The 21,283-nt window shown below is 44.5% G+C and overlaps 1 protein-coding gene across 2 annotated transcripts in view; it reads left to right on the forward strand.

Annotated features, from left to right (window-relative positions):
* The window catches only part of nbas (NBAS subunit of NRZ tethering complex), a 118,829-nt gene that overhangs the window by 37,094 nt on the left and 60,452 nt on the right, over positions 1–21,283 (forward strand). For both annotated transcript variants that reach the window (XR_013792341.1, XM_079529003.1), the window contains exons 15-23: positions 2,824–3,090; positions 3,709–3,834; positions 4,527–4,678; positions 8,840–8,977; positions 9,766–9,844; positions 11,975–12,079; positions 14,191–14,327; positions 17,432–17,518; positions 19,190–19,343. Coding sequence is in view for 1 of the 2 variants with exons in the window: in XM_079529003.1 (XP_079385129.1) it covers positions 2,824–3,090; positions 3,709–3,834; positions 4,527–4,678; positions 8,840–8,977; positions 9,766–9,844; positions 11,975–12,079; positions 14,191–14,327; positions 17,432–17,518; positions 19,190–19,343 (1,245 nt within the window). In the remaining variant the exon portion in view is untranslated. The remainder of the gene's footprint in view (positions 1–2,823; positions 3,091–3,708; positions 3,835–4,526; positions 4,679–8,839; positions 8,978–9,765; positions 9,845–11,974; positions 12,080–14,190; positions 14,328–17,431; positions 17,519–19,189; positions 19,344–21,283) is intronic.

The following is a 21,283-nucleotide window of genomic DNA, read 5'->3' on the forward strand; positions in this document are numbered from 1 at the left end:
TGCTATATGTTTGTAACCGTTTTAGAAAAGCAATAAGCCACTCGAGGCCCCAGCTTACCGGGTATTTTACAATGGCTGGGAGGTAGAAGACCCTCCGCTGCGCGTCGGCTCTGCCTACACCTCCCAGCCATTGTAAAATACCCGATAACCTGAGACCTGGCGAGTGGCTTATTGCTTCATTCTGGCCTTGACAGCTCATACATCCAAACAGAAAAATCCTATTTGATTGCATTAAATTACTTTTAACAACATTACAATCACTTTGACACTCGATCTGCCATTCACTTTATGCATGCGCATACCCTCTATAGGATCCAATGTTGATGCTTAAGTGAAAGAAAGAGCAGGAATACAAATTATGTACACCCTTTGGGGGGGGCAAGCCGGCGGCCCTAGTTACAGTTAGTTATCGTCAAAACTCCTACATTTGATCATCCATTTATTCCATGAGATTAGACCATAGTATGGTTTTATCCAGAATGAAAACATTCTCTGAGGTAAATGAGTTGGTGTACATTTCCCATAACAGCCTGTAGCCACTATGTTTTAGTTATTGCATCACTTAATATGCTACTGCCTGTATTCTTCTTGGAACAAATATAAAAAAGATACTCCTATGGAAAGGCTGTATTATTTGTATTGACCGTTGTGAATTAATTAGCAAACTGGACATTGTGACTGAATCTTTCTCGTGTTGGGCTTATGCAGGGCTTAAAGTTCTCAGTCCTGGGGACGGATTTCAGTCCTGAGGATTTCATAGGGGTCATTTAATGAGATCAGTGCAGATTTGCAAAAAAACATTTATTTTTGGCTTTAAGCCCTGCTTATGTTTTCGGCAACGTTTTTATTTGTGTTGTTTCAGTCATAAGCACAGCTCCGTTTAGTTGTTCTTCACGTTCCACGGCCGTCTGCCTTGACTTCTGTGTGCGCTGACTGCGTTCCACGGCCGTCTGCCTTGACTTCTGTGTGCGCTGACTGCGTTCCACGGCCGTCTGCCTTGACTTCTGTGTGCGCTGACTGCGTTCCACGGCCGTCTGCCTTGACTTCTGTGTGCGCTGACTGACTGCGTTCCACGGCCGTCTGCCTTGACTTCTGTGTGCGCTGACTGACTGCGTTCCACGGCCGTCTGCCTTGACTTCTGTGTGTGCTGACTGCGCCGGCCCCGGTGTGGGCTAGCCCCTCCCTCCCCTCACTGGTGCGAAACGGGGTAGTAAAAACGGGGAAGCGTCTGTCTCAGACGCGACATACCAAAGCCTACACGGGTTGTGCAGTCGACGCGCTGTGATTGGCCAGTCGCTGTGATTGACAGCCTGAACCTAACCTTAACGCATTTTGACCTGGGAACGATTCTATAAATGTCTTCTAAATCCTGACAGTTTTCTGAAAAAGCTATGTTTCTGTGTCAGTCCTTTGATTTTTCAAAAATAGCAGACCTACAAGCTCGTAGCGCGCCACTCGGTGGCGCGCTATGAGCTTGTAGATCTGCTATTTTTCAATAGCTAAAGCATAACATAGTGCTTACACCAAAAGGGGTTCCCGCCCAAAATGGGTTAACCTCAGTAAAACTATACCTAAACCTAACCTTAACCTCAAGAAAACTATACCTAAACCTAACCTTAACCTCAGTAAACTTAACTTGCCCGGGGGCGTGTTTATAAACACAACCCATGTAGCTGCATGACCATGAGACCCGTTTCTGAATTCATCTATAGAGCATCACCAAAACTCACGCCGTTTTATTTTATTTTTTTATAAAAAAATGATAACTTTCGGTCGATTTTGCCATTTTTATTAGGACGAAAACCCGGACTGGATCCGGATCCAGATCTTCAAATAGTAAAATCAACAGGAAGTTAACATTTTTATGAAAAAGTAAAACGGCATGAGTTTTGGTGATGCTCTATATTGTCTGAATCAACTTTGTTTATGTACTAAAAGACTGACATATTTTGAATTATCAATTTCTAAACACTTTCTAAACATTTTTTTTTGTCCACATTTAGAGTTACATCATGGCAAGGTAACTACTAGGCATGTAACGATATATCGTATATCGATATATATCGATATTAATCCCGACAATATGAATTGATTTATTGCAATAAAAAAAATTATTTAAAAAAAAAGAAAAAAAAAATAGGAGGGCTAGTGAATTATGGTGTGTGATGTGAAATGTGAGCTTTAGTCATATTCCTTCATATTAAAGTGCTTTTGGAGAGAAATTAGTCACTTTCAGTAGTAGAACACTGTAGAGGGGAGCTGTGTGTGTCTGTGACTGTGCCCAGGTGATGGCCGTTGATGCTCATCAAGGAAGGCAATTATGTTTCTGCACTGTCAAAAGTAATGCTACTTCTTTTGCAATGTAGTTAAATAAAGAAAAGTGAAAAAAGCTCGGGCGGGAAGATGAATTAAGACGTCCACAGACGTCCTGGGAAACGTCCCGTGTGTTTGTTTTTTTTGTTTTTTATAAAAAAATATGTCAAAAAAATGAATGTAAAACGTGGGCACCCTGGGTTTTTTTAAGTGTTGTGTGGGCACACAAAGCGTTAAAAGAAAATTGTTTAAAATATCGTGATTTTTTTTGTTGTGAACCTCATATCGTGATACGAATCGTATCGTGAGTTGAGTGAATCGTTACATGCCTAGTAACTACACAACCCAAACAAAAGTGGCCTTACCCTACTACTAATTTCATAAGAGCAGTGTTTGTGGTGTTTGGACACAGATTAGACAAATCTTTGTACACAGTCTCCTTAAAAACAAACCTACCTCTGATATAAGTACAGTGCCACGGGGGTCACGTCATTCAACTTTCTTTTGCAGTGCGAGGTGGGCGTGGCTCACAAGCGAGGCCGCGCGGACGGCGCGGAGGACAACGAGGAGGCGGGCAGCGGCGGCGACGAGTCGTCGGACTCTGACGACGAGACGTCGGCCAGGGCTCGCTACCTGGGCTACGTCAAGCAGGGCCTCTACTACGCCACGGAGATGGAGCGCTTCGCCCCGCCGCGCAAGCGCCCGCGCACCCTCGTCAAGAGCTACCGCCTGGTCAGCCTGCGCTCCACCACGCCGGAAGAGCTCTACCAGAGGAAGGTAAGGGGAGGGAGGGAGGGAGGGCGGGCCAGGGGCGACCTGGTGGGGGCCTTGAGGCCTTCCAGTTGGTGGTTCCCCAATTTTTTATGTCCCATCAAAAAAAAAAGCCAATTTGAATTACTTCCTTTGAACAAAATGGAATTCACCTGTTCGATTCCCATATCCTTCCAAACACAGCTGATTTTGTTTACAGATTACAGAAATACTTTTTTTCCCTCATTTTCATTCAAGATGACATCCAGACAGTGTAATACTCATTTGAAACTTAATCACACACTATAAAATATGTATCTGAAAACATCATAGATTAGAAATAAGCCACGTAGCAGCAAACAAGCCGAGCTGTGCCGAGTCTTTCTCTCCCTTGTAAACAAACAGACTGCACCCGAGTGCATCACGGCTAGTAACGTCCCATAGCCTGAAGGGATGCGGCGAACTCTGATTGGTTCAGTAACGTACGGGCTTCCGTTTCAGAGTCTGAAACTACAAAATAAAATGACCCAAAAAAGTAATGGCAGTCCGGCTTTAAACATGTGTTCCAGATTGATGATGAGGATGCGTTGCCTTTCCTACTGTGTGTGCGCGATATAATCAAATGCTTGAATGTGTTTTTCCCAGATCGATAATGAGGAGTACGGCGAGGCTCTGTCTCTGGCTCAGGCCTACAGTCTGGACTCTGACCTGGTCTACCAGAGACAGTGGAGGAAGAGCACGGTGTCTGTGGCCTCCATACAGGACTATCTGGTACTGTATAATAATAAATATTATTTATATTGACCTGGTCTACCAGAGACCATGGAGGAAGAGCATGGTGTCTGTGGCCTCCACACAGGACTATCTGGTACTACTAATACTATTTAGTCATAGTCTTTAAAATGTGACTAAAACTAGTTTCATTCCAAGTTTAATTTCAGTCACCCGGAATGTTTTCGTGTTAGTCTAGTTGTAGTCGAACAAAATGTGTTCTGGCGGGCATTGATGCCGTCGTAATGACTGTTTTTACACTTGCTGAAAATAGCCGTTCTACGAGCCCACAACGTGTCGCGCTGCGACACGTTGTGAGCTCGTAGATCTGCTATTTTCAGCATGCAACCAAGTGTAAAATGACTTGTACTTAATCTCTTGTCCACTTACTAGTCCCTTCCTAACATTTTAGTCTAGTTGACGGAATTGTCAGTATATTTAGTCTTAGTTTTAACCCCTTTTGGTGTTTTAAACATTGTTATAATTCAGCTATTGAAAAATAGCAGATCTACAAGCTCATAGCGCGCCACCGAGTGGCGCGCTACGAGCTTGTAGGTCTGCTATTTTTGAAAATATTTATTTCAGAAAACTGGAGGATTTAGAAGATTTTTTTTTTAATTTTGAGGTCAGGCCTAAATGTGTTAATATACTGTATACTCTTAGTGCTAAATCCCTCCTCTTCCTCCTTTCAGAGTAAAATCAGGAAGCGTTCGTGGGTGCTCCATGAGTGCGTGGAGCGCGTTCCGGAGAACGTGGACGCAGCCAAGGAGCTGTTGGAGTACGGCCTGAAGGGGACGGACCTGGACGCGCTCATCGCCATCGGCAACGGAGAGGACGGGGGCAGGTGGGCGTGGACGCGTGCGCGCGCACACACACACACACACACACACACACACACACACACACACACACACACACACACACCTGTGTCTTGATTTGATTGATTTGGGTAACTATTTTTTATATGCTAATATCTCGGATTCTTCTTCCAGGCTGCGTTTTTTTAAATAAAAAAACAAGCTTGATGTGCGGCTCATTCCTATAAACGCTATGACCGCCGCTTACAAACATTCACGGGACACGTGACGTGGCGATTTTACACTTCCTAGTTGAAATGAACCCGTGGCCGTTCTCGAGTAAGAATTCAGCCACCGGATGGCGGCGAGTGTGTTAACCCATTTTGACCTGAGATCAGATTCTAAAAAATGTCTTCTACATCCTGACAGTTTTCTGAAAAAGCTATGTTTCTATGTCAGTCGTTCTTCGATTTTTCGACGAGCTTGTAGATCTGCTATTTTTCAATAGCTAAAGCATGACATAATGCTAACACCAAAAGGGGTTCCCGCCCAAAATGGGTTAATACTAGAGCTGGGACTCGATTAAAAAAATTAATCTAATTAATCAGAGGCTTTGTAGTTAATTAATCTCGATTAATCGCATTTTAATCGCATATCAATATTCAACCCGAGAACAGTGAGAAACCTTTTTTTTTCAAATGTTTTTTGGTATCCCAGTGAATAGTGACTACGGGATTCCACTCATTTTCAACATTTTACTGTCATTAATATACCTTAGAGTTGTTGTGTGGATATAATAAGAAAGTCCCCCCCCCCCATTCTGTGTTGCCTAGAACTGGAGGTCTGAAAAAAAACAGTAACATTATGAAGTACATTTTTGTGATGTCACTGAGATGTACTTCATAATGTTACTGTTTTTTTCAGACCTCCAGTTCTATAGGCAACACATAATGGGGTGACTTTATTATTTCCAGTGCACACAACAACATAGAAAAATGTTGAAAATGAGTGGTATTCCCCTTTAACTCTTTGAGAGTTTCATGGATTTCTATATAGTTTTTAGACTTCTCTATGGCAGAATGGCGTTTTTGAATGATTTATTGAAAATTCTCTGTTGTGAATGTGTGACAACGAAAGACCTTCAGAGAAAGCTTGGCTTGTCTGCTTCCAGGAAAAAAATGAACTGAGTTGATAAAATGTTTAGTTGTGGTGTTGGAAGCCATTTAAAAGAGCCTGCATTTACACTGGGTAGTGTTTCTAGGACAACAAAAAAAGTTATGACCGGTTGAAGTTTTATTTTCTAAATAACTTTTTTTCTGCTGGGCGTACATAGCCATGCAATATCTCATTTTAAAGGGTGAGTTGTCTAGTTCAATTAAAATAAAATAAAAAGTTTCTCACATGTACCACTGTAGATATTTTGCCATCTATAAATAGCATGGTCAGTCATGATCAATCTGACCTATCCAGCTAAAAGTCCCCCTAGCTCTGAAATGGAACATCATATAAACTCAATTCTTTTTTGGGGTAAAATTAGACATTCTAACGCACATTTTGATATATACCATGTTTACATAGTCTTACCAGTACCGTGTCTATTCATGCATGTATCTCAAAAACCTGTTGTGAAGAAACAGTTTTGATAAAAAACTCATCCAAGGACATTGTTTTGATATGACTTTGTGCCCATGATATGTATCAAAATATAGACTTGAATGTATACTGTATTATAACAAAAAAATTGGGTTCTTACCATCTACCGTTACAGAGTAAATCACAGTTGAAACTCGCTTAGTCAAACCATAAACCTCAGACTAGTGAACAAAATAGCCATGACAGGTCTAACTCATTGTAAAAGCTTGTCTTTTATTTTTTATGACTACTAACATAATACAATTATAATAAATATTACAGAAAATAAATAGGCCTACATACAAAACAGTTGTCCCCAAACTCCCCAGTGTCCCCAAACCACTGCATTCCAGTTGTTCTTGACGGTGTGTGTGTGTGTAGGCTAAATTTAAAAAAAAACAACAACTGAAATGAATGAATGCATCCGGTTCAGTGTCGGAGAACTCCATCGCAGTCTTGACTCTTCGTCTTCATCATCATCATCATCATCATCATCCTCCTCCTCCGATGCCAGTTCTAAATATATAAAAATAAACATTTAGCTGTAGTCAGCCCGGCCAATAGCCAGTTGGGGGGGGGGGGGGGGACGTAGGCTATCTGACATCATCGTCATCATCATCATCACACGGAGACACACTAAACAATGTACAATCATGATTGTATACAATATACAATGAATGCAATTATCATGCAAGCTCAGACGTCAATGAAACGTCATACAGATCTTATATAATACGCTACTGTTAGCTTCACTCCCCGCCCCCCCTCCGATCCTTGTAGCAACGTCATCATAACCACGCGTTGCTTCAGTAAACGATGCATGTTTGTTCTCCGTCTTTGTAGACAGTAAATAAAAGGAGCGAACATTACTCTAAAGATCAGATCGCCTATAAGGCACGCTACAATATAAAATACTTGTACTGCCATGCGTGCATGCCTGCTACGATACATTTGTACTGCACCAACCAACCGATCGACACCAACCCCCCCCTCCAGCCCTTAGCCAGCACCAATGCACCGACCAACACCATTAGCCAGCACCTTCGGTGCTGGCTAATGGCTGGGGGCCATCGTGGTGAGTCATTCTGGCGTCATGATCTGACTAGTAGTAGTAATTATCCAAGCATCTATTTGTAGCGATCATCTTATGATTTCTGATCACTATAGAAGGGCATTTTCTACAATAAGATTACCTCAAAACATTCCGGGTTGATCGTCTTCTTCAATGGTTTCCCGGTATAGCTCATCGGACGACGATGGGGAGACAATGAAAAAAGGAGGGAGGGAGCAGCGAGTCTCGCTGTAAGCACTGGACCAGGGCCACTCCGCCTGGAGAAGGCGACTGGGACGCGTATGGATCAATACTACTACCACAAAACTCGCTCAAATAAATAGTACTGCTTTCAACTTTTTCTGCTAGAAAATCGCTCGGGCGAGACGGCAAACAGGCAAAACAATGAAAACTATGAAGACTCCCTCTGCCCCCACTGTTTACAGGGGGTGGGACCAGCTTCCAATGGCAACACGTACACGTGTGTCACGTGACACGGGTTTTCTGGGTAATGTAGTTGGAATATAAGCTCAGGAATTTAAACAGCGCTTCGGAGCATATTAATATGTTTAGATTAATCAAAAAAGAGAAAGACGCCAATTGGCGTCATTGCTCATTTACGGAATTCTGATGAAGACGCCAATTGGCGTCTTTGCTCTTCTAAGGGTTAAGCAATACAACTTTTTTATCCCAACAGATAAACAAGAGCAGCAAGTGCCTATATAGTGTCTTCAGTGTGTATATGAATACTCAAATGTGCTTTACATGGCGGGGCATGAGAACAAATAAAAACAACTTTATTATGGGGGAAACATTTCACATGAGGTTGGGGCTGACCCACGCTTGCTACTTCAGTATGTTTCGCATCGATTACAGCTTCGTGCTGTGGTGAAATCACCGCGCGTCTCCGGTGGTCTGTGAGACATGTTAAACTGAAGCAGCTAGCAAGCCTAGCATAGAAGCTAACGTTGGTCATAAATGGATCCTTTCCCTCATTGCACACAGCCATGCCGCTATCCACGCGTCCATCCGATAGCTTTTACATCTAAATGTCCCATCCATGGAGCGATATAAGCGGCTTCTTCATTCGATTCATTTGGGTTTGGACTTTGGGCTTTCTGACGGAGCTGTAGCCTGTAGTGTAGACTGTAGAGTGAACAACAACAACTGCTGCTGCTGCTCGCGTGCCGCAGCCTATTCAGTACTACTAGAAACGCACCCAGTGAGAAACGTTCCGCGGTGGAAAAAAAGGTGCGATTAAATGCGTTAATTTTTTTAACGCGTTAATTTTTCTGTAGTTAATTAATCTCAATTAACGCGTTAAAGTCCCGGCCCTAGTTAATACACGTTCCTTCCAACACCATGTGACTTCAGCCCTGCATGCACACCTTGAAGGGCACTTGTTCAGTGGATGTCTATGCATTATGATTTAGGCAAGTAGTTCTGCAAGGGAGCGTCTGCTAAATGTCTATACTGTAAAATGTGTGTGCGCGTGTTCGTGTGCGTGCGTGCGTGCGCGGTCCAGGTTCATCATGCCCGGGGACGTGGACCTGGATGACGTTCCCTACGAGGACTTCCTGTCACCTGACCAAGAGCTGGAGAGGAAAAAGGAAGTGGAGAACAACAAGAGACGAGAGCTGCTGGCCAAGGTCACCTTCAGCAGGTACTGAGCACGTGTAGGACATAGATATATATAAAGGCTAGGTGGCTCAAGGGCGGAGTCTCTGACGTAGTCCACCCGGCGGCCATCTTGCTTCGGGGCTACAGTACAGTATATGTTCTATGGCAGCTCAAACAAAAACAGTCATAACTCGCTCAAATCTTGACGGATTTACAAACGGGTTGGTTTATTACAAACGTTGTCAACGTGGCTATGATTCAGGACGCTTATCTGCTTAATTTTGTTTTTTTTATATGAACGTCGTATAAAAGCATATATGTATGCGGACGTCTCCGACGTTTATAACAAACCAAACTGTTTGAAAATCGGTTGAAAATTGAGCAAGTTGTGGTTATTTAAAAGTACATACATGCCCCATAGACACGATGTTATGCTGCCCCGAGGTAAGCCACGTAGCAACGTCGCTCTCCATTGGCCAGAGCGCGGGTGAGCCATCTACCTTTCTATGGTGTAGGATACAATACAATCACACCTGTGTGAAGTGAGGGGCCGCTCTTATCGTCATACATCATCTCGTTCCGGCCAGTCACAATTTCCGCCCTCACCTTTGTCTTCAATGTTTGCCTTTACACTATGACGTACAATTTGACATAATTTGACTATGACACAAAATGTACACTGACGTAACATTCTCCATTCATTGTCAATGGGAATTTAATGTTTTTTGTAGGACGCACGCAAGTTTGTGGACACACACTATAAGCTGGACATAGTGTGTGTCAAACATCTGTGTGGTGTGGTGTGGTGTGGGTGTGCGTGCTCACTTGCAGGTTGACTCTGGAGCAGAAGGAGTTGTGTCGGAGTCGTCTGAAGCTGCTCTCCTACCTAGACCGACTGGCCACATATGAGGTACTACTACTATTTATTTATTTGACGGGGACAATGCTCATTAATCAACATGTCAGTTTTCACATCCATGTAAATGTGCCAGAGTCAGCCATAAGCTCATTTACATCTGCATGATCTTACAACCAGCTCAGTGGCCTTGTGGTTAGAGTGTCCGCCCTGAGACTGGGAGGTTGGGGGTTCGATCCCCGGCCGGGTCATACCAAAGACTCTAAAAATGGGACACTCGGCATCAAGGGTTGGATTGGGGGTAAGTCCCTGCAACATACTAGCGTCATGTCCAGGGGGTGTACTTGTACATCAAGCTGCCTCACGCTACAGAAACAGGAGATAGGCTCCTGCCCTGTGGGCCTCATGGCTCTGCAAGGCTACTTACTATAATTTACATCTGTAGTCCCTGAGCAGGCTCTTAAAAAATGGTAGTAAAACTAGACATACAAAAACAAATGCAGTGCAATACAATGCAATACGAGAACAATAAAACATTGCGCAGGGGACAAAACAACCGCAGAGTGAATTGAGAAATGACAAATAAGTGATACATGGAGCTGATAATTACTCATGGTTACAGATTGTATTCGTTTTTAGCCACCTCTTCAGGTTGAATTTGAAGGTCAGATAGTTGGAGGTCTCTCTTACTTCTGTGGGGAGACTGTTCCAGTGATGGGAGGCTCTAACAGAGAAGACTGTTTTACCAAACACACTACGTCTGTTTGGCACTTCACAGTCCCCTTGTTGCTCTGTCACTAGGCATGTAACGATACACTCAACTCACGATACAATACGTATCACGATATGAGGTTCACGATACGATTTTTCACGATATTTTCAACACAATTATTTTCCAGACAAATGACCAAAAAAAATAATTTTTTTAATGATTTATCTTCCCCCCCCCCAAGCTTTTTTCACAATTTTTATTTAACTACATTGCGAACATAAATGCCTTCCTTGATGTATTAAAGAACATCAATTAACGACCATCACCTGGGCACAGTCGGACACATACAGCTCCCCTCTGCAGGCCTGTACTACTGAAAGTGACTGAATGGAGTCTGTCTCATTTCTCTCCAAAAGCATGTGAATATGATGCTGATGGAATATGATTACAGGTCACATTTCATATCACACACTAGCCCCCCCTAAAAAAATATATACGGTGTGTGTGTGTATATTATATATATATATATATTTTTTTATATATATATATATTTTTTTTAAATAAATCGATACATATCGTCGGGATATCATTTTGATATACCGCGATATACGATATATCGTTACATGCCTATCTGTCCCTTCGACCTATGAACTGTTTCAGTGGTGGAGGTGCAAGTCCATTTGATATCTTAAAAATGGTGGTGCATACTTAGTTTAGACTAGTCATTGGTTAGACATGGGTTAAGGTTAGGTTTAGGTGTGCTGCCCGTGGGAGGTTAGGGTTTGAGATAGGTTGTAGTTGTAGGACTAATGACTGGTCTAACCAAATGACTAGTCTAAACCAAAAACTGTCTAATGGGACCAGAGAGAGCTAATGATGTCCATATCGATCTGTCCATCTACCATCCACAATAAAACAATTATATGTTGACCGCTAACGGTGTTTATCATCGAGAGGAAACGTATTCCAACCATACCTAAACGCCATTGTCCTGATATTTGTCTGTCTCTCTCTCTCTCTCTCTCTCTCTCTCTCTCTCTCTGGACATTGCCATGGATTTGCCATGGAAACCACGTCCCTCGTCAGATTGTTTTGGCCCTAATCCATGTTCTGTGGATGTCTATGAATGTGACATTAAGGTCTCCACACACCGGGCGCAAATCGGATGCGAATTCGGATTTTTAGCGGCGTTTCTCCATCGATTTTCCGAAAAAACGCGGCCGGTGTGCAACCACCTTCAGGCTTTTTTTTATCATTCCTACCCAAGCGTGCTGCTCCGGCCCACATGCCACCCAGCTAAAGGCTATCCATCGGACACACACACACACACTGTAAACACACCCCTCTATCACCAAACTTACCCTCTTTGTCATCTCCGTGTGTGTGTGTTTGTGTGTGTGTGTGTGTGTGTGTGTGTGCGCGCGCGTGCACACGTGATGTATGCGTGTGTGTGTATGTTTGTGTGCGTGTAGGAGATACTTGGAGGAGCTCACGTTGCAGAGGAGCGATACGACGCACAGTTCTTCAAGAAGTTCCGCAGTCAGAACATCGTTCTTTCAGCAAGGACCTACGCACGGGTAAAATAAACACCCTGTTTATCTACAAGGACCTACGCACGGGTAAAATAAACACCCTGTTTATCTACAAGGACCTACGCACGGGTAAAATAAACACCCTGTTTATCTACAAGGACCTACGCACGGGTAAAATAAACACCCTGTTTATCTACAAGGACCTACGCACGGGTAAAATAAACACCCTGTTTATCTACAAGGACCTACGCACGGGTAAAATAAACACCCTGTTTATCTACAAGGACCTACGCACGGGTAAAATAAACACCCTGTTTATCTACAAGGACCTACGCACGGGTAAAATAAACACCCTGTTTATCTACAAGGACCTACGCACGGGTAAAATAAACACCCTTTTTGGTGTTCTAAGCATCATGTTGTACTTTAGCTATTGAAAAATAGCAGACCTACAAGCTCGTAGCGTGGCACCGAGTGCCGCGCTACGAGCTTGTAGGTCTGCTATTTTTGAAAAGTCCATATATTCTTTCACAGCGAACGTTTTTAACTCAAATCTTTGCTTCTGGGTGGTCCCTGGAACAACATGTTTTCAGATGGGGGTCGGCGGCCAATTACATATAATTCTGGGGGTCCTTTGACATGAAAAAGGTTGGGCACCACTGACATAGAAACATAGGTTTTTCAGAAAACTGTCAGGACATTAATTTGTAGAATCATTTCTCGCATTCTGGGCGGGAACCCCTTTTGGTGTTTTAACTAAGCATTATGTTATACTTTAGCTATTGAAAAATAGCAGATCTACAAGCTCATAGCGCGCCACCAGGTCTGCTATTTTTGAAAAATCGTGAAAATGCGGCACACATCTTTGAATATATATTATTTCAGAAGACTTTTTTTTTATTTCGATGTCAGGTCTAAATGGGTTAAAATACTGATCTGATCTGCCTGTGGACAGTCGAGCAAAGGTCCACAAATCGCTGCGCAGAGGCGACTATCGACGGGCATAGTGCCATCTGCTGGCTAGAAAAAGGGCGGCTGTGGCTCAGGAGGTAGAGCAGGAGGTAGAGCAGGTAGTCCAATGATCCATGGGTCGGCGGTTCGAATCCCGGCTCCTCCTGTCTACATGTCGAAGTGTCTTTGGGCAAGACACTGAACCCCAAATTGCTCCCCATGTGCTGGAGGGTACCTTGCATGGCTTCCGCTGCAATCGGTGTATGAATGTGTGTGTGAATGGGTGAATGTAATGCACAATCTATGTAAAGCGCCTTGGATAAAGGCGCTATATAAATGCACCATTTACCATTTACCATAAATAAGGCATCTGAAGAAGCTTTAGAACCAGAGAGAAAAAAAACACCTGGCATGACATGCTGGAGTGGATCTTTCTGTTAAATCCTTTTTAATACACTTTCTTTGGGAAGGACCATGACAAAGACTTTAAATGCTACTGTCATTGTACCTTTAACACAGTCAGCGCTGGGATTCCTTCAAAATAGAAGCTCTGGGGTGCTTACCTTGGTCTCGATTCTATTATATCGCTAGAAGCTCCAAAGCGCTCATATTTTGAATGAGAGGTATATTGAAGTCAGAAATGAAGCGCTTAGTGTATCCATCAGATCAAAACCACGGAGAGCGCCCTGGATTAGGAGACACGAGGCATTCTTTCTGCCGCGCTAACAGCTAAGTAAACGGTAAGCTAATATGACTGAAGAGCGAAGTACGGTGGCCGAGAGTCTGACTGAAAAATAAAAACAAGGAAAAGATTCAGAATATTCTCCCCTCGCCTGATATCATTGAGGATGCGCTAGGACGTGTCCACACGTCCTAGGGAATCCAATCGAGGGATGCATTGTCAGATGGACGGAAACGGTTAACAGAACCAATTTAAAAGACTAGGTCCTTCAGGGTCAGGATTGGTTCATAAAGCAGTGCATGTTGGTTATCTCTGGTTTCTAAAGGGGTGTGTGTGTGTGTGTGTGTGTGTGTGTGTGTGTGTGTGTGTGTGTGTGTGTGTGTGTGTGTGTGTGTGTGTGTGTGTGTGTGTGTGTGTGTGTGTGTGTGTGTGTGTGTGTGTGTGTGTGTGTGTGTGTGTGTGTGTGTGTGTGTGTGTGTGTGTGTGTGTGTGTGTGTGTGTGTGTGTGTCCGTGCGCGTACAGGAGAGTAACGTGCAGGCTCTAGACATCCTCTTCACGTATCACGGAGCTGATCTCCTGCAGCATCGCCTGGCGCTGCTCTACAACTTCCCAGAAACCACCTCTCCTCACGAATACTGCCCCCTACTGCCTGAGGCCTGGTAGGACGCACGCGCACACACACACACACACACACACCCCCCGAGCAGTGGGGTGTGGGGTCATGGCCGAAATAATAAGGTCGAGAATACAAGCGGCAGAAATGACGGGTGGGCAGGCATCTCCCTTAGAGATAGGGTGAGGCCCGGAAGGTTAGCTCAACCGTCTGGGCACCTGGAGGCTGCTGAGCCAGCCTGACGGTTAGCTCAACCGTCTGGGCCCCTAGAGGCTGCTGAGCCAGCCTGACGGTTAGCTCAACCATCTGGGCACCTAGAGGCTGCTGAGCCAGCCTGACGGTTAGCTCAACCGTCTGGGCCTCTAGAGGCTGCTGAGCCAGCCTGACGGTTAGCTCAACCGTCTGGGCACCTAGAGGCTGCTGAGCCAGCCTGACGGTTAGCTCAACCGTCTGGGCACCTAGAGGCTGCTGAGCCAGCCTGACTGTTAGCTCAACCGTCTGGGCCCCTAGAGGCTGCTGAGCCAGCCTGACGGTTAGCTCAACCGTCTGGGCCTCTAGAGGCTGCTGAGCCAGCCTGACGGTTAGCTCAACCGTCTGGGCACCTAGGCTGCTGAGCCAGCCTGACGGCGTGCCGCGGGTTCGACTCCCGATCCCGACGTGTCTCCCCCCCCCCCCCCCCCCCCCCCCCCCATCTCTCTCCCCATTTCCTGTCAGTCTACTCTCATCCTATCAATAAAAGGCAGAAAAAGCCCCAAAACATATCTTAAATTGGGTTTTTAAAAGAAAAAAGAGATGGGGTGAGAAGTTCAGTCGACGCAATTGATTAACTTTAGCTCTGTTGTACAGTATATGAAAACACCATAAAGCAATTCAATTATATTCTATTTGTCTAAGTTACAGTTTTGATTGTGCTGTGTAAAGCAACGTGACATTGCAACATGACAAGGCTTCCTCGCCGTTCCCAAATGGACTACTAAGATGCGACAATACCGACAGTCCATTAACGTATCCATCACATTTGCCTCTGACATTATGCAATTGGATATTAACCCATTTCAACCTGAGAACGATTCTACAAATACCTTCTAAATCCTGACCGTTTCTCTGAAAAATCCATGTTTCTATGTCAGTCGGCCTCAAACTATTTCATGTCAAGGACCACCACATTCATATGTATTTGGCTGCCGACCCCCATCTGAAAATATGTAGTTCCAGGGACCCCCCAGAAACAAAGATTTGAGTTAACCCATTTTGGGCGGGAACCCCTTTTGGTGTTTTAAGCATTCTGTTCTACTTTAGCTATTGGAAAATAGCAGATCTACAAGCTCATAGCGCGGCCGTGCCGAGTGCCGCGCTATGTCGAGCTTGTAGGTCTGCTATTTTTGAAAAATCGTGAAAATGTGTCGCAAATCTTTGAATATATATTTTTTCAGAGCGAAAGTTTTTAACTCAAATCTTTGCTTCTGGGGGGTGTCCACTGGAACAACATATTTTCAGATGGGTCCAATTACATATAATCTTAGGGGAACTTGACATGAAAATGTTTGAGAACCACTGACCTAGGAACGGGAGTTTTTTCAGAGATTTTTTCAGAGATTTTTTCAGAGATTTTTTCAGAGATTATTTCAGATTTTTTTCAGATTTTTTTTCAAAAATAGCAGATGTACAAGCTCATAGCGCGGCACTCGGTGCCGCGCTATGAACTTGTAGATCTGCTATTTTCCAATGGCTAAAGTATAACATAATAGCCTAAAACACCAAAAGGGGTTCCCGCCCCAAAACGAGTTAAAGAAAGGATCGGCCCACACAGTCTGTGTATTCATGTCAGGTCCAGTGCAGGAGCTGACAGCAGAAAGGCAGTCATCATCATATTAGAAAAGGGTGACTTCTGGCCTGGGCCCATGGCTCAGTGGTCCAGGCACCTTGGCTGGTAATCCAGTCTGGCAGTGTGCCGCGGGTTCGACTCCCGATCCCGACGGCCTTTATTGCATGTCTTCTCCCCCATCTCTCTCTCCCCCATTTCCTGTCAGCCTAATGTCATGTCCCTCCATACACAATATAAAATAAAGGTGAAAGCCACACAAAAAAAACATGAAAAGTGTGACATCCTCGTTGCAAATGATGATTCTCTGATTTCCAAATGGACGCGTGGGTCACGTTTTAAAAACACAAAAATCACGGCCTGGGCCCATGGCTCAATGGTCCAGGCACCATGGCTGGTAATCCAGTCTGGCAGTGTGTCACGGGTTCGAGTCCCGATCCCTACGGCCTTTACTGCATGTCTTCCCCCACCCCATTTCCTGTCGGCCTACTGTCTGTCCCTCCATAAAAAAAATATAAATAAAATAAAAGCGAAAGCCACAAAAAAACCCCACAAGAATCACGACAATGCCAGAGAATGACCGCACGGGAACTGGCACGAGAATCACCGAGTCACATCCAAGAGGAAAATTAGCAAGAGAGGCCAACTTTGCTTTACTTCCCGTATCTGCGTGAGGTGGGCCTGTAACATTATTAGGAGACGGGAAGAATGGTGGAGTCTATTCATTTCCAATGGGAGAATGAACGTGAACACAGCTTCTGAACCGTTCCTCAACTCCATGGTCACTGAACTAAATACTGGACCCAATCATCACAAGGCACACCATATTTCCAAGATATTCATACTAAAAAGGCTTATTTTAGCGAGACAAATCAGGAGAAAATCTACTTTGTTATCGACATTTCTTTATCCCAGCAACAAACTCTCGTGGGGAGAAGCAAACCACGCCTACTATGTTTAGGAGACCATTTGTAGGCTTTGTGTACCATTTAGCCTATAGTGGCTCCAATGAAGTTCGCCCATCTTCATAAATAGACCATCTTTGGTCACATCTCATTGATGTTTTAATGGCCACTCTGCATTATGTTCCTGTCTGCAGACGCACAGATTCAAACAGCAAAACAAGAAGTGCTTGTTCGTCCTCCGTTTCTTAGAACTCAGTGCTGCGTTCTGTCCAGTCCGATGACACACCTCCCACCACAGTTGTCCTGTGGTTTATGGCCGAGCGGATTTGACTCTACAAGTATTGATTTACTGTGTGTGTGTGTGTGTGTGGTGTGTGTGTGTGTGTGTGTGCGTGTGCGTGTGCGTGTGTGCGCGCACCTCAGTGTGGACGATAATGGAGAGCTGCAGTTGATTCCGTGGGACGAGCAGAGACACAGAAATATGGACTGGTGTGAGGCAGAGGAGTGCAGGTACACGAGCGCACGAGCACACACACATGCACAAACTCAACAAGTGTTTCAGGATACAGGAAGCGTCGTCTAGCGTCGTCTCCTCCAATCGTCACAGACACTGAACAGAATTGAATTCATAGCCAATGTCTGTTCAGCTCTCTGCTTATTGGGCGTTACTTACTGCACTCTGCAGGCCAATCACAAGTGATCTATGGACATTACCGAGGCTTCCACATTATGAACACAAGCGGTTTACATTTGTAGCCAAGTCGACTGTCGGCGCCAATTGCACCTTTTTGACGCCTATTTCACGCCTTTTTTCATATAAATTGATTATGGTTCACAAGTGTGTCCTGTACGCTCTCATCACACTCTGGGTTCCCGTGCGGTGAAACATAACAGAAATGACTGTCTAAATAAAAAATAAAATAAATAAAAACAAAAGTATTTTTGAGCTTGTAGATCTGCTATTTTTCAATAGCTAAAGTATAACAAAATGCTTTAGTTAAAACACCAAAAGGGTTTCCCGTCCAGAATGGGTTAATATCTTTTTGGGTCAAAACGAGCTTGATTTGTGGCTTTTCTCTAAACGATATGATCCTCGGTTACCAAAAAGCATGTTTTGGGTGGATTAAATGACCACCGCGGACTTCCTCACTTTCGGTTTCCGAGTGAAACGGCTTTCAGAATAAGATGCTTCACCTATTAAATAAACTAGGCCCGGTGCCCGGCTGTAGAGCACCGAGTCGGTAACAATGGAAGTTATATGGGCTTTTATGGCCATATATGGAGATTTCTGTATCTGTCTCTCTGTGTCTATTTATTCCTATATAATGGAGTTCTGTGTCAGGCATGCCCAAATATGGAGTGTTGTGATGTCAGAACGAGCCAGCTCCATATATGGAGCCTGCGCAGAGGCCCTGTCCAAATCCCGGGCAGAGGCCTTTTGTGGCGGTTCTGGACAACCGTGGGTCCGACCGACTTGACACCGGGCACTGCACTCCCTGTGGGGGTGTGGAACGTGTGTGTCGAATTTGAAGTCGGTGGGGCGAACGGTTCTCGAGTTACGTGGATTACACACAGACAGAGACATTGTGGATTTATGGATGGATGGATGGATGGATGGATGGCGCCCTGAGCCACCACCAGATGGCGCTGTTGGCGGTAATGTAAGCACATTGGTAAGGAATGGCTCTTCCAGACTGTGGTCAAATGTAGATATGCCACTTCCAAAATGGTCACTTCTCTACTGTCCTCATCAACAACAACATCTGGTGAATTAGCTGTGACATCTGAATTTTTTCATTATTGCACATGGACATGATGTTGAAACACAAGAGATGTTCAATGTCAGAGTGACCTCCTACTAGCGGACATACTCTAGTATGTCTAGAGTCTTGCTGTACTATTAACTCATTTTGGACAAAACAATATTTTTGTTTTCACTCTCTCTTCTCTGTCTGTCTGTCTGTCTGTCTGTCTGTCTGTCTGTCTGTCTGTCTGTCTGTCTGTCTGTCTGTCTGTCTGTCTGTCTGTCTGTCTGTCTGTCTGTCTGTCTGTCTGTCTGTCTGTCTGTCTGTCTCTCTGTATCTCTGTATCTCTCTATATCTCTGTATCTCTCTATATCTCTCTCTCTCTCTCTCTCTCTCTCTCTCTCTCTCTCTGTGTCTCTCTATGTCTCTCTCTCAGATCGGTGTTGGATCAGACTCAGTGTGATGACGACAGCGTTCTGTATGAGGACGCTCCGGAGCTGCTGTGTTTCTGTGCGGCCACTCCCTCCATCGATCAGCTGACCCACTGGTACCGCCTCCGAGCCCAGAGCATAGACGCATGCTCCAGACAGGTAGGAATCTTTTCACTGTGACACACTGCTCCAGACAGGTAGGAAGCTTTTCACTGTGACACACTGCTCCAGAAAGGTAGGAAGCTTTTCACTGTGACACACTGTTCCAGACAGGTAGGAAGCTTTTCACTGTGACACACTGTTCCAGACAGGTAGGAAGCTTTTCACTGTGACACACACACTGTTACTGCCTCCGAGCCCAGAGCATAGACGCACGCTCCAGACAGGTAGGAAGCTTTTCACTGTGACACACACTGGTACCGCCTCCGAGCCAAGAGCATAGACACATGTTCCAGACAGGTATGAAGCTTTTCACTGTGACACACTGCTCCAGACAGGTAGGAAGCTTTTCACTGTGACACACACACACTGGTACCGCCTCCGAGCCAAGAGCATAGACACATGTTCCAGACAGGTAGGAAGCTTTTCACTGTGACACACACACTGGTACCGCCTCCGAGCCAAGAGCATAGACACATGTTCCAGACAGGTATGAAGCTTTTCACTGTGACACACTGCTCCAGACAGGTAGGAAGCTTTTCACTGTGACACACACACACTGGTACCGCCCCCCCGGGCGCACATCATAGATGCATGCTCCAGACAGGTAGGAAGCTTTTCGCTGTGACACACTGCTCCAGACAGGTAGGAAGGTTTTCACTGTGACACACTGCTCCATTCAAGTAGGAAGGTTTTCACTGTGACACACTGCTCCATTCAAGTAGGAAGGTTTTCACTGTGACACACTTCTAGCTCTAAACCCAAACAAACCTTTCCTAGTTGTCGGTCCTAGTGGTAAAATTGTAATAAAAACTACAATAAAAATAAATGAGCAATAACTAAATGAAACTGTATTGTGTGTGTATATTAAAACTAACTGAAATTATAGACGACAATGCCCTTGGTTTTCATTTGTGGATGGATTGCTGGTCGGTGGTTCATCTGTAATTGAATACATTTTTTTATGCTACCGTTTGCTAAGTTTGTATTACACGATACTTTTCAATCCTGCACCTGTCACAAAACCTGCAACTAAAACTAAAGCCCAAACCACACCGCTAGGGACTTGAAACAATAGGAGTCGGACCCTTTTAACAATAAACCCTGAGACTGTACAACTGGACTACTAGGGGTCCATTTGGTTGTAGGTATTTGTACAGTTGGGTGCCACCGATAGTCCCTTATCATTTGACCCATTTAGGCCTGACCTCAAAATTTAAAAAATCCTTCTAAATCCTCCAGTTTTCTGAAATAAATATTTTCACGATTTTTCAAAAATAGCAGACCTACAAAGCTCGTAGCGCGCCACTCGGTGGCGCGCTATGAGCTTGTAGATCTGCTATTTTTCAATAGCTAAATTATAATGTTTAAAACACCAAAAGGGGTTCCCGCCCAAAATGGGTTAACTGTCCTTTTGCGCAGATCACGCAAACCTCACACAAAAAGAAAAGGACAATATCGATGGCCTCCAACTGTACACCCCCAGGTAGGCCATTCTCCAAACCCATTATATATCGCACCTCGCACACAGCTGTCAGTTGTAGTGTTGACATTGGCCGGGCAGGAATTAACCCATTTAGACCCGAGGTTAAAAAACATTCACTCTGAAAGAATATATATTCAAAGATTTGCGCCACATTTTTACGATTTTTCAAAAATAGCAGACCTACAAGTTCATAGCGCGGCACTCGGTGCCGCGCTATGAGCTTGTAGATCTGCTATTTTTCAATAGCTAAAGTATAACATAATGCTTGAAACACCAAAAGGGGTTCCCGCCCAAAATGGGTTAAATAACATCTCTCATATGTGTCAAAATCGCGGGGGTCCGCGGAAGTCTGCGTGGGGGTCCGCGGGTACAGCGGGGGTCCCCGTCTCGACTGAGACTCAAATGTGTCACTGTTACCCATTAACTCAGCGCTCTCATGCAGGTCTACGCACTG

Source organism: Electrona antarctica (assembly GCF_951216825.1).
Source record: "Electrona antarctica genome assembly, chromosome: 18".
NCBI classification, from domain to species: domain Eukaryota; kingdom Metazoa; phylum Chordata; class Actinopteri; order Myctophiformes; family Myctophidae; genus Electrona; species Electrona antarctica.